Source organism: Rhineura floridana, chromosome 14 (genome assembly GCF_030035675.1).
Source record: "Rhineura floridana isolate rRhiFlo1 chromosome 14, rRhiFlo1.hap2, whole genome shotgun sequence".
Classification (NCBI taxonomy): Eukaryota; Metazoa; Chordata; class Lepidosauria; order Squamata; family Rhineuridae; genus Rhineura; species Rhineura floridana.
Window position 1 is genome coordinate 33,236,194 of NC_084493.1, and position 14,078 is coordinate 33,250,271.

The 14,078-nt window shown below is 43.3% G+C and overlaps 1 protein-coding gene across 15 annotated transcripts in view; it reads left to right on the forward strand.

Annotated features, from left to right (window-relative positions):
- Nucleotides 1-14,078, forward strand: part of TJP1 (tight junction protein 1) — a 313,552-nt gene that overhangs the window by 264,765 nt on the left and 34,709 nt on the right. For 9 of the 15 annotated variants that reach the window (XM_061595852.1, XM_061595857.1, XM_061595847.1 and 6 more), the window contains 6 exons: nt 4,268-4,410; nt 7,522-7,630; nt 9,009-9,159; nt 9,624-9,732; nt 12,336-12,555; nt 12,996-13,180. In XM_061595852.1, the coding sequence (XP_061451836.1) occupies nt 4,268-4,410; nt 7,522-7,630; nt 9,009-9,159; nt 9,624-9,732; nt 12,336-12,555; nt 12,996-13,180 (917 nt within the window). The remainder of the gene's footprint in view (nt 1-4,267; nt 4,411-7,521; nt 7,631-9,008; nt 9,160-9,623; nt 9,733-12,335; nt 12,556-12,995; nt 13,181-14,078) is intronic. The other 6 variants (XM_061595845.1, XM_061595846.1, XM_061595858.1 and 3 more) reach the window with 1 other exon arrangement.

Genomic DNA, 14,078 nt, shown 5'->3' on the forward strand with positions numbered 1-14,078 from the left:
TGGTTTGACTCGTGAAGGCAGTTCTTGTGGTGTTGAGAAGTCAGTCTTTTCTGTAGCTAAACCATTTTGAGGAAGCCTTCCCTTCCAGTAAAATAGCATCTGCAGCTGTTGCCCGCAAGTGACAAAAGGCATCAGTGAGGCCTCACACAGATCATAATACTATATGAAAGAGGTAGAAATGTTCTTGTGGACAGGGCTCACACGTCATTCACATTTTGTGTGAAGCTGGAAGCATACAAAGATAAAATGGGGAATGTGGTGTGGTGGAAGTGTGCGCATTTGATTGGCAGAACGGAAATTTGCTAAGAAATGAGCTGCCAGTGATGAAACCAACATGAAGCTGACTTCACTTTTTGTGACTGAAGGTTATTTTAAAATGCTGCAGTGTTAAGCATCCTTTTTAGAAAAAAAAAGCTCATCCTGACACAGCACAGATGTTAAAGTAAAAGCAATACTGCCAGAACACATACACAGCGAAATAACACCTTTGATGACTCGTGGGAAATGCAGCTGTAATTTTTAACAATGTTCTGTCACCTAGGAACAATGACAGTGTCATGACACTTCCTGTATCTTAAAAACAGTGAAAGTTGAATGCTTACTAGAAAGTTCAAAAAATCGGGATTGGCACAGGGAGAGCTGCCTTTTCTAAACTTTGACCTCAGCTTAGTTTCCCTCATTCAAAGCTGTAATATGCCCTTCTGTTTGGGTCTTCCTTGTACAGTGTATTTAGGAATGAACTGAACCAGCATTCCTATGCTGTTTACAAGCAGGAGCCCACTACCTTGTCCCTTAATTTTGTTCAGTCAGTGTTACTGTTTGTAGCCAAGGCTATAATAGCCAGAGTATAAAAAGAAGCAAACAGAAAAAATTATTTGCAAAGTGTATTCATGGTGTGGTTTTTTAAAAATGAATTTTCTAGTCTTAAAGTGAGCTTCTAAGAGAGACAGTGACTTGGTTCAGAGATGGAACCGCAAACCAGTCTGAGGCTCACACATTGCAGTTCCCTCCTTTGTTGTGCACTTTTTTGGTGCAAATCACAGTTAGCCATTAACATCTCAACTGGGGCACAAACCATAGCTAATGGCAAAATAATGGTTTCTGTGAGAACTGGGAAGTAAGGGAGAGAACTGGAGTGTTCAAAGGGTAAGGGGAAAAGAATGAGCTCAAAGTTTGGGCATAAGCAGCCAAACCATGATTAGCAGTTATATGTGAACTGGCTCAACATTTGAATCAGTTACTTGGGTGAGGCAGTCCCATCGCTGACATTCAGCATTTGAATGGTCAGAATTGCTGTTGATACTTAAACAGCTGCCAACTAGAGAACTCAAGGCCAAATGCTCTGAATTGGCACTAGTTAACCTATAGTAACCAGCCCAGAGTCAAGAGAAAGTAGATATTGATGATTCCATGTATATGTGAGAGAACGAAGAGAAATGGTTGTAGCAGGCAGCCCACATTGTGTCTGAGGATGGTCCATCGCCACTGGAAGATCATGTACTTTATATGCAGAAGGCCCCAAGTTCAATCCCTGGCATCTCCAGGTCAGGTAATGGGTGATGGAGAGGAAAGCCTCTCTCTGACAGAGCCGCTCGCAGTTAAGTAAAAAGAAACACTGGGCTGCATGTAGAAATTGTCTGGCCTAGCATGAAGCTGCTTCCTGTGTTTTACTGAGCTGCCGGTGATGTTCATGAACTGTCAGCTACTTCCCATTCATTCCTTTGTGGAGAGTTGTTACTGTCAATATCCAGGTGTCTGCTTTCTGGTAACCTGCAATTCACTTGCTGTCTGAGGGGCTGCTGTGACACTGACAGATTGAAGGGATGAAAGCAAATGGACTGTGAAGTCATGACTTCCCAAATGTCATCCTCTCCATATAAATAACGTAAAATAATTATGAGCCTGTGAAGGGGTGGATGGAAGGGAAGAGACTTGAGATCAGTAAAGTCCTGTTTCAGAAAGCAGTACTTTGTGCTTCAGTATTTTAAGAAATCACTTAAAGTTGCATAACTTAAGGGCAGCAACCAGCGCACTTGCGCATAGGAAGCCAGCAAACCAGTCAAGAATAGAACAATGCATTGGTATAAAGTAGGCTATGACAGCCTACAGTCAGACTGAATCTGGCCACATGTGAGGTGTTCTCAGTCTGTTTTTGGTTAGTAGTCTTTAACAGTTCTTCTGCATAACTATTAAAGATAAAGGAGCCCAGTCCTCCATTTCATCTTGCCTTGCTTTCTTAAACAAGCGAGCAAATTCAGTGAAGCCTTTGGCACAACCAACCTTTTTAGGTTTGTGCGGGTCCCAACACACACGTTGAAGGCAAGTGTTCCAGATCAAAGTGTCAACATGATCGATTTTTGCAAGTGGGGGAGGGCCATAGCTTTGCACGTGCTCCACCATTGATCTACAGCCCTCCCCAGTTTTGAACCAGCCCACTGCAGAAGTCAAGAGAGTATTTTAAGCACGGCTGGAAAGACACCCTCCTCTTTCCTTTGAGATCCACCACCAGTCAGAAGATTCATCCAAGCTATGGGCTGAAGTCACATGAGTCCCACCACCTTGCCTGAAGCCACACAGGTCTGGGTTTGGTCAGTGTCTGGATGGCAGGTCTCCATATGGGCTGCCTTAGGTTCCATGGGGATAGAAAGGTGCTATATGCTTAAACAAATATTAAATAAATGAATAAAAACAATGCTGAGCTACAGTAGGTGGAGTAATGGTGTCACTCTGTATAAGGCAGCATTTTGTGTCTGAGTAAAGCATGCTGAAGTCAGATAATTACATGGCTGGGCTGGAGACGGAGTTGTAATCAGAAGGGGCTTCAGAGGCCAAGCCCCTTCGGATTTCAGTGGAAACAGTAACCATGTGCAGATCTCTCCTGTGGAACCACAAAAATGCAGCAAAAAAACATGAGGGTCACTGTTCCCCCCCCCCAAAAAAATGCAGCCCTGTGTGGATGATGAGTGCGCCCTCTCATCCCCCCCCCCCGGTGTGGCAAAACTTAATTATGTCCTATTGTTGTCAGTAGCAATATAGGGTTTGAGCAGAAAAACAGGCAGCAGGATGGGACCAGAAGCCCAGTAAGTTTAATGGCTTGTTAAGAGGAAGAGAGGCTGTGACACTTGGCCGTGGCTTTCATACTTCCTTGTGTTTATCATAATGCATTTTGCCTGTAAATTCCACTTCTCCAAGTCCTTAAGCCACTAGCATTTGTTTTAGAAATCCACCAGGTCTTCCTGCAGGAAGCCCCCTTTTCTCAGTGTATATACTAATCAATATTGCCGTATAGCATTTGTGTTCTTTTAACATCAAAACAAATAAATGTGTTTACCAAGCTATGCTTGACTTCAAGCGCATGCATTGTACACAAGGACTTCTTGTGGCTTACAGTGTGGAATATTGAAGCAATGATGCCATCTAGCTGCAACAGCTTGCTTTAACTTATGTAAAGAAAATGCTCACTCTCTTCTTTTGGGAAATCTGCTAGCCATTTGTGTGTGGGGGTGGAAGCAATTGTATTAGCAAGTCAAAACAAAGATTGTTTTCTCTTACACACTGTTATATTAGCTCTCTGTGTGTGGGGAGTTGCAGTAAATATGTGGGTTTTTAAAAATTGGCTTATTCTATACCTCCTCCGAGGAGCTCAGGGCTACATGTGTGGCCTTCCCCCATACCCCCCCCCCAACCTTGTGAGGTAAATTAGACTTGAGAGAGAGTGTGATCCAGGGTCACACAGTGAACTCCATGGCTGAGTGAGAATTTGACCCTGCATGACTCCAGTCTTGGCACCTTTCTTCTCTCTTCGGGTGTTGGAGCAAGCCTTTGAAGGCTCCTTAAGCTGTAGGAAGAAATCTGTGGTGTGAAAGGTCCATTGCAGAAACAGTTTCCCTGGCTCCCTGTAGGAAACCTTGACACTAGCTCATTATGACCATTCTGTAACCCAATGGTGGTGAACCTGTGGCCCTCCAGATGTTTCTGGACTACAGCTTGAACCATCCTGACCATTGTCCCTGCTGGTTGGGGCTGATGGGAGTTGGAGGGACACAGGTTCCCTGCCCCTGCAGCAAATGCAATGAATCTGTAGCAGTTAATGTCTGTACCTCTGAGGATCTTGCCTAATCTGTGCCAGATATTTCTGCAGGAAAACCTCAGAACGTGTCACGTGTTTTACATAGTTTACAGTTTCTTGACTCCTGAAATCTCTAGATTTCCTTGGTAGAATTGTTGTTGCAGCTTTTCACATGGAGTTTTGTTTCTCTTGATTCAGTCTCCGGAGTAGAGATGATGAGAGGATAGCAAAGCCAGGAGCAGTCTCCACACCTGTGAAAAATGCAGAGGAACCCGTGGTGGCCAAGTCAGTGGAAGAAGCTGTAATGGAGAGAAATGATAAACAGACTCCGCCACTTCCAGGTAAGCAGGAGACACATGCATTGTGAACAGTTAACATATGATGCATATGAGTGAAACAACCAGCCTGAAGTACAAACCTGCTTGTTTTTAGGTGACATGTTACAGCAGGGATACCTTAGGGGGCATTTTTTCCTTTTGTGTGAGAGGCGATGTTTTGTCGATTTGTTTGCCACTCTGGGTTCCTTCTGGAGGAAGAGCAGAATATAAATTCAATGAAGAAAATGTTGTTTTGACTCTTACAAGTGCTTGTGACTTCAGGAGTATAAAAGTGGATTATATTTTTTCTAGGTTCATTAATTCTGGACTAAGCCTGACGATGGGCCAAACCCCTACGACAAAATATTAATTCCTCATGTTGAAAATGTGCAATTCCAGTGCCACTGTACTGCCCACTCCAGCACCACAGCCAGCACTTTAAAAAGTCTCATTGTACCACTGAGGCAACAATTCCTGCCTCATCTGACTTTTCACATTACCTTGCTGCATGGCTCTGTGTTATTCTGAAATACGTTTGCCTGGTTCTGTTCTGTCTTGGGTGTAAAATATCCATCTTAAGTCTGCCCAAGAGTTAACTAATCTAAGGTGGTGACATCATTCCATGTGGCTAGGAAATCGTGGAGGTTAATTGTTCCCTGCAGCTACTGCAGATTCATGCTGAAGCTGTCTGCCCAGATGGTTGATGTCCGACCTGCCCTAGATGGGGTTACACTCCCCCTAAAGGAGCAGGTCCGTAGTTTGGGGGTCTTATTAGATCCGCTCCTGTCACTGGAGGCTCAAGTAGCCTCGGTGGCACGGAATGCGTTCTACCAGCTTCGGCTGGTAGCCCAACTACGACCCTATCTGGATAGGGAGAACCTTGCCACAGTTATCCATGCTCTGGTAACCTCTAGATTGGACTACTGTAATGCACTCTACGTAGGGTTACCTCTGAAGACGGTTCGGAAACTTCAGCTGGTGCAGAATGCTGCGGCCAGAGTTCTTACTGGGACAAAAAAATTTGATCATATAACACCTGTCCTGGCCCAGCTGCACTGGCTACCAGTATGTTTCCGGGCCAGATTCAAAGTGTTGGTTCTTACCTGTAAAGCCCTTAACGGCATCGGACCGCAATACCTGGCGGAACGCCTCTCCCGCTATGTACCTACCCGGTCGCTGCGCTCGACTTCGAAGGCCCTTCTCCGTGTCCCAACGCATAGGGAGGCACGGAGAACGATAACTAGAGCTAGGGCCTTCTCAGTGGTGGCCCCCGAACTATGGAACGCCCTCCCTGATGAGATACGCCTGGCGCCTTCTTTGCTATCTTTTCGGCGCCAGGTAAAGACCTACCTCTTCGCCCAGGCATTTTAAAAATTTTAAAAATTTTAAAATTTGAATTTAAAATTGAAAATTTTTAATTATGTTTTATTGTGTTTTTGTATTTTAACCTGTTTTATTATGCTGTACACCGCCCTGGGAGCTTATTGCTATAGGGCGGTCTAAAAATGTAATAAAATAAATAAATAAATAAAATAAATCTTCAAGCCTAGATCTTCATGCCTAGATCTTCAAGATATGCTACCTCCATGAAGGGGAGGTAAAGTATCTGAATTTATACACACACTACATTTTTGTTCCTTTGTATGTATTTTTTTTTAAATAAAAGATCAGCCTTGCAGAGTAGATTAAACAAGAACAGCTAATGAAACTTAAACATGAACAACTACATAATGAAACTTGGTCTGTCATTTTCTGAAATGAATACTGTAACATTAATTTCTATATTCACATTAAATATTTTTAATAAAGGACTAGACTGCAGGTTGTCTTATACCTTTCCGTACATGATGAAAAGAAACATACCATCCCCCATCTGTCCTCTCAAATCTTAACTGTATTTCAGCTGTATTTCACCATATATTCTGTGCTTCAAACTCTTGGTAGCTACTCAGATATAGTGGTGCCGGCTGTTGCCATTTAAAACGTATCACAGATCTTGCTGCTGTTAATAAGCCAATAATCATTGTAACATCTTATAAGATTAAGCATCTCAAATTGTACAAAAAATACTATTGCTAAGTCCAATGCCAAATCATAGCATGCCATAAATATGAACAAAAACTGAAATCCAGTATAGTCTAGCCTTAAATCCAAATTTGTTCCACTCTGTCTGCATCTCCAACAAATATTACTAATCATAGTATATGGCTCAATTTATGCCACCATCTAAACATCATTGTATAGAACAGCTTTTGCCGACCTCGTGCTCTCCAGATGTTTTGGGCTGCTAACTCCCATTAGTCCCAGCCAGCGCAAGGGCATTTTTTAAAAAATGCAATCTGCTGCATGTACTAGGAAGAGGTGCCTTTTAAGAAGGCATCTGCTGCAGGACTTTGCTTCATGTATAGCTTCACCCTTAGGCTGCAGTAGGTTCTTGTTTTCCCCCGATCGTGCCCTACCCTTTGGTGCTGCCCACTTGTCAATCTCTTGACATCACAATGAAATCAAGCTGCACGGGCAAAAGAGGGGCTTTGCAAGTAGCTGATTGTTGGTGCTTGCAAAACTGCCCTACGTTGCCTTGCAAGCAGCAACACATTCGTGGTTGCAGGAGCCATCAAACAACTGGCTGCAACTCCTGCTTTTGGCAGGGAGCTGTATCTTTACCTGTCCCCGCCTGATGACATAAATGATGTCAGGTGTAGGGCAGATGGGCATGGCTCGGCCAAGACAGCTTTGCAAGCTAGATGGAGAAGTCTGGAGGGTCTAATTAGGCCCACAGGCTGGGGGCTCCCCACTGTTGCTTTAGACATAGCTTAGAGATGTAAATAAAGACATTGTTAAGTCTTAATAAAATTATAAAGGATCAACGTATAGTGCACACTTCTCTCTTACTTTGACTTAGAATCTGACAGTGTGTTGGTTATAGTACTTACTGGATGGCTGGGGGAGGGAGCGGAAATAAACTGAAGACTAAAGTTCTGTATTAATGACCCTGTTGTTCCCGAGAACAGATCTGAATGAATTCTTTGCAAGGGAGTGAGCACAGCCACACCTATATTTGTGTGTGTGTGTGTGTGTGTGTGTGTTTAAAAGAGAGAATGCATTCCGAACAATCCTATTTTGTGTTTTTCTAAGCAGAACCTAAGCCAGTGTACGCACAGCCAGGTCAGCCAGATGTGGATTTACCAGTTAGTCCATCCGATGGCCCTCTACCTAACTCAACCCACGAAGATGGAATGCTTCGGTAATGGAATTCTTGCTTTTGCTGCTGCAGCACTCCTTGTCTTAAACCAGATTAGCACAGGCAGTGTCAATTTTGTGTCCGGCACCTGAGAGATCCACCTAGCAGGGAACCTGTGGTCCTGCCCATGTCATCTGACTCCAGCTTCCGTCAGCCCTACCCAGCATGACCAGTGGTGAGGAATGATGTAGCCAGGCAACATCTGGAGGGCCACAGGTTCCCCATCCCTCTTCTAGTAGATCTGGTTGTGCCAGAGTTTGTCTGCTGAGCCAGTCACTTGAACCTAAAGTTTTATTGCGAAGTTTCTATGCTTCCAATACAGGAGGACCCCTGCAAATATATGCAGTTGCCATGATTTCCAAGTGTCACTTTGAGCATAACATTTGTGTCACATTTAATGGTCATTCCACACATTACATAGAAGGAAGCTGGGTCTGCCATCAAATCACTCTCTGTAGGCAGCGGCAGCCCATCCTGGCGCCCCTGAATGTACCTGTATGATGCTAATGAGATTAAAGCATGTGCATGTTATGTTTTAGGCGTATCCACCACAGAATATGTGTGCAGAGGCCCTGTGTGCCTGCTGTTCATCTGAAAAGCTCTTCCTTGCTCACTAAACCCAGTCATTAAGTGATGGTGTCAAAGCAGTGGCAGTGGGCAAGCCATTACATGCAAGTGAAGCAAACCAAAGATAGGGGATGGGCCATAGCTCAGTGGTAGAGCATCTGCTTTGCATGCAGAAGGTCCCAGGTTCGATCTCCCGCATCTTAAAATAGGACTGTAAATGTCTCCTTTCTGGAGAGCTGTCACCAGCCAGCGTGGACAGTCCTGAGCTAGGTGGAACAATGGTCTGACTCCATATAAGGCAGCTTCCTATGTTCCTCTTGGGAGACATATGTGAAATGGCCCTTCTTCCACACAACATTTTCAGCACCCATTGTTGGCCCAGGATGCTTATTCAAGGAGGCAGCTGTAATTCAGTGGAAAGAGGTTGTAGGTACTTTAGAATAAAACAGGCTCCCCTATTTCAGTGTATGTAATCATGAACTCTCTTCTTTTTTTAAAAAAAGCATTCTGTGTAGTATGTTTCAGTTTGCACCTGGGAGATAAAGTGGCCTAATTTTGTAGCTGTCTGCTTGAAACAGGTGCAAACAAAAAGCATGCCTCAGAACGGGTGGTCTCTCCCAGTAAATGTGTGAGCAGAGTTGGCACTGGAGGGCTACCTAGTCTGAGAATCTTCAGAATTATGTCTTGGCTTTCATTTGAGAGTAAAAGAAAATTTAGTGAAATGTAAAGATTTTGTGGCCGGGGTTGGTGGGCAAGAGTCAGTCTCATCTATACTGCTACATGTAATTTAACCTTTTTTTCTTAATCCGTGCAGGCCAAGCATGAAGCTCGTGAAATTCAAAAAAGGAGACAGCGTGGGCTTGCGGCTGGCTGGTGGCAATGATGTTGGGATATTTGTGGCTGGTGTTCTGGAGGACAGTCCTGCTGCCAAAGAAGGTTTGGAAGAAGGAGATCAGATTCTCAGGGTAGGTTGCAGTCTTGAGTATGATGATGACAATTTAGATTTATATAGCCTTCCATCTATAAACATTCCCTGGGTGACTTACAGTAAAATATTATAAAATTAAAAAATTAGAAATAGCTATCAGACCTGAGTAAATAACCTGCTGCCAAAAAGGCCACAAAGATGCCAGGCGAGCCCCTCTGGGGACTTTCTGGTGTTGCTACCCAAAAGGCCCCCTCCTTGGGAGCCCCCTCCCTCACTTCACTTGCAGGGGGGAGGTACCCAGAGCAGAGCATTCAGAGAGGAGCTTACGCTTTGGGTGTGGAAAGCCTTGTGGCAAGGTTTTCATAGGACAAAGAGACAATAAAGTGCTTGGCACGTATGCTATGTAACACAGACACAGAAATGCAACCACAGAAAGTGTCTGGATGCGTACTTGGTTCTGTCAACCATGTGGTAACATTTTAAACTGTTGTTTTGCACCAGGTAAATAATGTAGACTTCACAAATATCATCAGAGAGGAAGCAGTATTGTTTCTGCTTGACCTCCCGAAAGGGGAAGAGGTAACTATTTTGGCACAGAAGAAAAAAGATGGTAAGTAACTGCCGTTTAATGCAAGGACAAAAACTTTTGATAGAATTCCTTGGAAGATGATAGTAATAAAAAAGAGTTGTCCTTTTGGCATCAGGGAGCCTTCCTTATCCAGGTCACTTATTTTAAAGGCAAGAGTAACAGCAACCTAATATTAACACTATTTTCTGAATCATTGCTCTCAGTCACCCTGGGCTCCTGCTGGGAGGAAGGGCGGGATATAAATCAAATAATAAATAAATAAATAGCCTGCTCTCGTTGAGCATGCAGCAGTAAAAAAGAGCCAAGCTACAGCATCCCTTTCCTTGCAGAGCATACACCAGATGTGTGCGTACTTCAGGATTGTGGGTTTTTTATTTTACTAGAATTCCCAAGGTCTGCCCTGTGGAGCCAGATGGAAGAAGGTAATGTGGGTGAAGCCAGGTGCAAAATAGTGGCGCTCATTACTTACTGCACTCCATGAGCCACACACTGGGTTGACCTACATGTTCTAAGTATAAATCTGTATCTGCATTACTGCAGAAAAGGGGTTCTAGCATTCTAATTTAGCTATTTGTCTATTTGTTAATCATTTGGGAGTCCCATTGACTGCAAATCATCCAGCAATCTGTCAGTAGTTCCTTATCTATGTGCCACTCACCCCAGCCTATGTAATGATCGCCTGGACCATAAGACACACATTTATATACATCATCCAGGCTTTCCCTGAGGAGTGATCCAGCTGTGTCAGAGATGGGGAGCCTTTTTCAGCCAAAGGGCCACCTTCCCAGGTGGACAACCTTCCAAAGACCACATGTCAGTGGTGGGCGGGGCCAGAGGCAACAAGCGGGCAGAGCAATGAATGCTACTCTTAACATTTTGTTACAGCATTTGTTTGGTAGACTGTATTCCAGCTCCACACATTCAGAGTTTTCCACACATACAGCCCATCCCCATCTCTGAGGCATTTATTTACTTATTTATTTATATTTGTGTGTGTGTGTGTATATATATATATATATATATATACACACACACACACACACATTTATTTATTTATTTATTTATATTTATTTATATTTATATATATTTATATTTATATATATATATCCCACCCTTCCTCCCAAAAGGAGCCCAAGTCAGCAAACAGGTGATAAAACACTGAAAACATCTATAGAACATCTTAAAAACAAAACATCTTTAACAAAAACCTTTAAAAACAATTCCAACACAGATGCAGTCCGGGATAAGGTCTCTACTTAAAAGGCTTGTTGAAAGAGGAAAGTCTTCAGCAGGTGCCAAAAAGACCGCAGAGACAGTAGCTGTCTAATAGTTAAGGGGAGGGAATTTCAATGTGTTGCTGCCACAACACTAAAAGTCCACTTCCTATTTTGTGTGGAACGTACCTCCTGATGACGTGTATCTGCAGGAGGCTCTCACCAGCAGAGCACAGTGATCGACTGGGTATATAAGGGGTAAGATGATCTTTCAGGTATGCTGGTCCAAGCTGTACAGGGCTTTATACAACAAAGCCCAACATCTTGAATGTAGCCTAGTAGCTAATTATCAGATTTCAAGAACACATTCCAGCCAGGCAAAAGCATTTGAGGAGAGTGCATAGTAAGGCTATGAGGGGTGTAGCCTGGGGAGGTAGTGTGGCCTGGGAAAAGTCCTGAGCTCCAGATACAGAGGCCTGGAGGGCCAAACCTGGCTTCTGGGTTACCAACCCCTGAGCTATGCTGATTTATTAATCTAATGAACTGATTTGTGATGTATTTTGTATTTCTTTTATGGTTATAACTTTAGTATTGAATTTATGCTGTTAACCACCATGATATTTTGTCTTAATGTTGATGGTATAGAACCTTTTGCAGATTTTTAGCTTTGTAAGTTTAATCCTGTAGTTTAATGGATTAGCACCTTACAAAGCATCTAAGAAAAGCGTTGTGCTCCCAGTTAAATGTGCTTGACATTGAAATGATTTAGATTTCCAAGCAAGCGTACTTGGGATTTTGGTTAGCGATAAAGACAAATATGTCTCCCTGAGGAAGTACGCCTGGCGCCGACTCTGCTCTCCTTCCGGCGCCAGGTCAAAACCTTCCTATTCTCTGAAGCATTTTAAGTTACACTGATTTAATTTTAAAAATGTTTATTGTGTTGGATTGTTGCTTGTATTTTAGTATTGTTTTGTTATTTATTGTATTTTTATGCTGTTTTATGTTCACCGCCCAGAGAGCAATTGCTAGTCGGGCGGTATATAAATTTAATAAATAAATAAAATAAATAAATATGCTGGTACTGTAACGCAAAATAGTTAGCAGTTCTAGAATGCATTCTGATGTCACTGAAAACCATCATGAATTTTGTCTGGTGATGTTTTCAGGTTTTAAACTATCGGCAGTAGAGATGGGGACCTGTGGCCCTTTAGATGCTGTTGCCAGCCAGCATGGCCAATGGTCAGGGATGATGGGAATTATAGTCCAGCAATATCTGGAGTGTCACAGCTTCCCCACCCTGACCTACAGATAGAGAAATTAAGCTTATTCTCAAAGCAATTGTTTTATTGAATAATAATTTTCTGTAGGTATTGGAAAGCATTAGCCTGTTCTTCTATTCTGTTCTTGCAGTTTATCGGCGCATTGTGGAGTCAGATGTAGGAGACTCTTTTTATATTAGAACTCATTTTGAATATGAGAAGGAATCTCCCTACGGACTTAGCTTCAACAAAGGAGAGGTATTCCGGGTTGTGGATACGTTGTACAATGGCAAGCTTGGATCTTGGCTAGCTATTCGCATTGGCAAGAATCACAAAGAGGTGGAAAGAGGCATTATACCCAACAAAAACAGGTATTTCAGAATCGCTCTTGGAGAGGCATTTATTTGGCTGAATTTCTTAGCTTTTATAAGCCTACATTGTGCTTAACTTCTTGGATGAAAGCACTGAAACGTAAGGCTAATTACTGTAAGACTTTTGCTTTGGACCTTATGTTTGCAAACTTCAGGTTTCCAGGGCTGCAAGGTACAGATTTGCCCTTGATAATAACAACTGTGTGACAAGGTACCACTGGAGATGCTGGAACTGCGGGGGAAGGCAAGATATATAGAATGAATAGCAGAATGTTTTTCAGAGTCAACCACTCTGCTTTGCTTGAAAATCAGACTTTGGGAGGGGATTGGCATGTGGTGCAGGAAGGCATTGGAAACGCAGATCGAAAAGCCAAACCGGCTTTCCATATTACCTACAGTGTCAATGGTCATTGTTGCTTTCTGCTGTATATTCCACACAGAGCTGAGCAACTGGCTAGCGTGCAGTACACGCTCCCAAAGACAGCTGGTGGGGACCGTGCAGACTTCTGGAGGTTTCGAGGCCTACGCAGCTCAAAGAGAAACCTCCGAAAAAGCAGAGAAGACCTCTCTGCCCAACCAGTTCAGACCAAGTTTCCTGCGTATGAGAGAGTTGTTCTTCGAGAAGGTGGGGTTCAAAGGAAATTGAAATATTACTGTAATAAACCATGTTTGGGTTCTGTGTTTGGAGGGCAGGTAGAGGAGATGGCTTGGGGTATAGAATGTTAACATCAAAGAAGGAACTGAAGGGAGCTTGGGGAGAGATTCATCATCATCAGCTACTTTAACAGTTACTTTAACAATTATGAAGAGCCTAAAAGTTTCCAAGTGCTGTATGTACATTAAAAGATAGGTTTAGACCCACAGGCTCTTGATCTAATAGACATGATGCCAAAGGAATAAGGAGTGAAGAGGAAAGCAAGCATGAGAGCAGCTGTTCCATCACTGGCCAACAGCCAGGGTTGTTTTCCAGATAGAAATGAAAGTTGGAAGAGGGTAAATAATAGAAGGGTAGGAGCAGGTTTAGGAGATTTTACTAGTTCTGATTGCATTCATTGCAGACCTCAGTTTACTGCAAGCTTGCTTTCATTGTTGCTCAAGTAAGCTGTCCTCTTGTTAACTCTGAGATTTCCAAGGAAAGCATGTTCGAATCGTTGAACATCTACCCCTACACAACAGTGGTAAAAGGTAAAGGTGTCCCCGCACTTATAGTGCGAGTCGTTTCCGACTCTTAGGGCGACGTCTTGCGACGTTTACTAGGCAGACCATATATATGGGGTGGGATTGCCAGTTCCTTCCCCGGCCTTTCTTTACCCCCCAGCATATGCCGGGTACTCATTTTACCGACCACGGATGGATGGAAGGCTGAGTGGACCTCGACTCCTTTTACCGGAGATTTGACTTCCGCCTTCCGTTGGAATCGAACTCCGGCTGTGAGCAGAGCTTCGGCTGCATTACCACTCTGCGCCACAACAGTGGTAGCACATTAAAATTAACATTACTGTCAGTCCATTTTTTATTGAAAA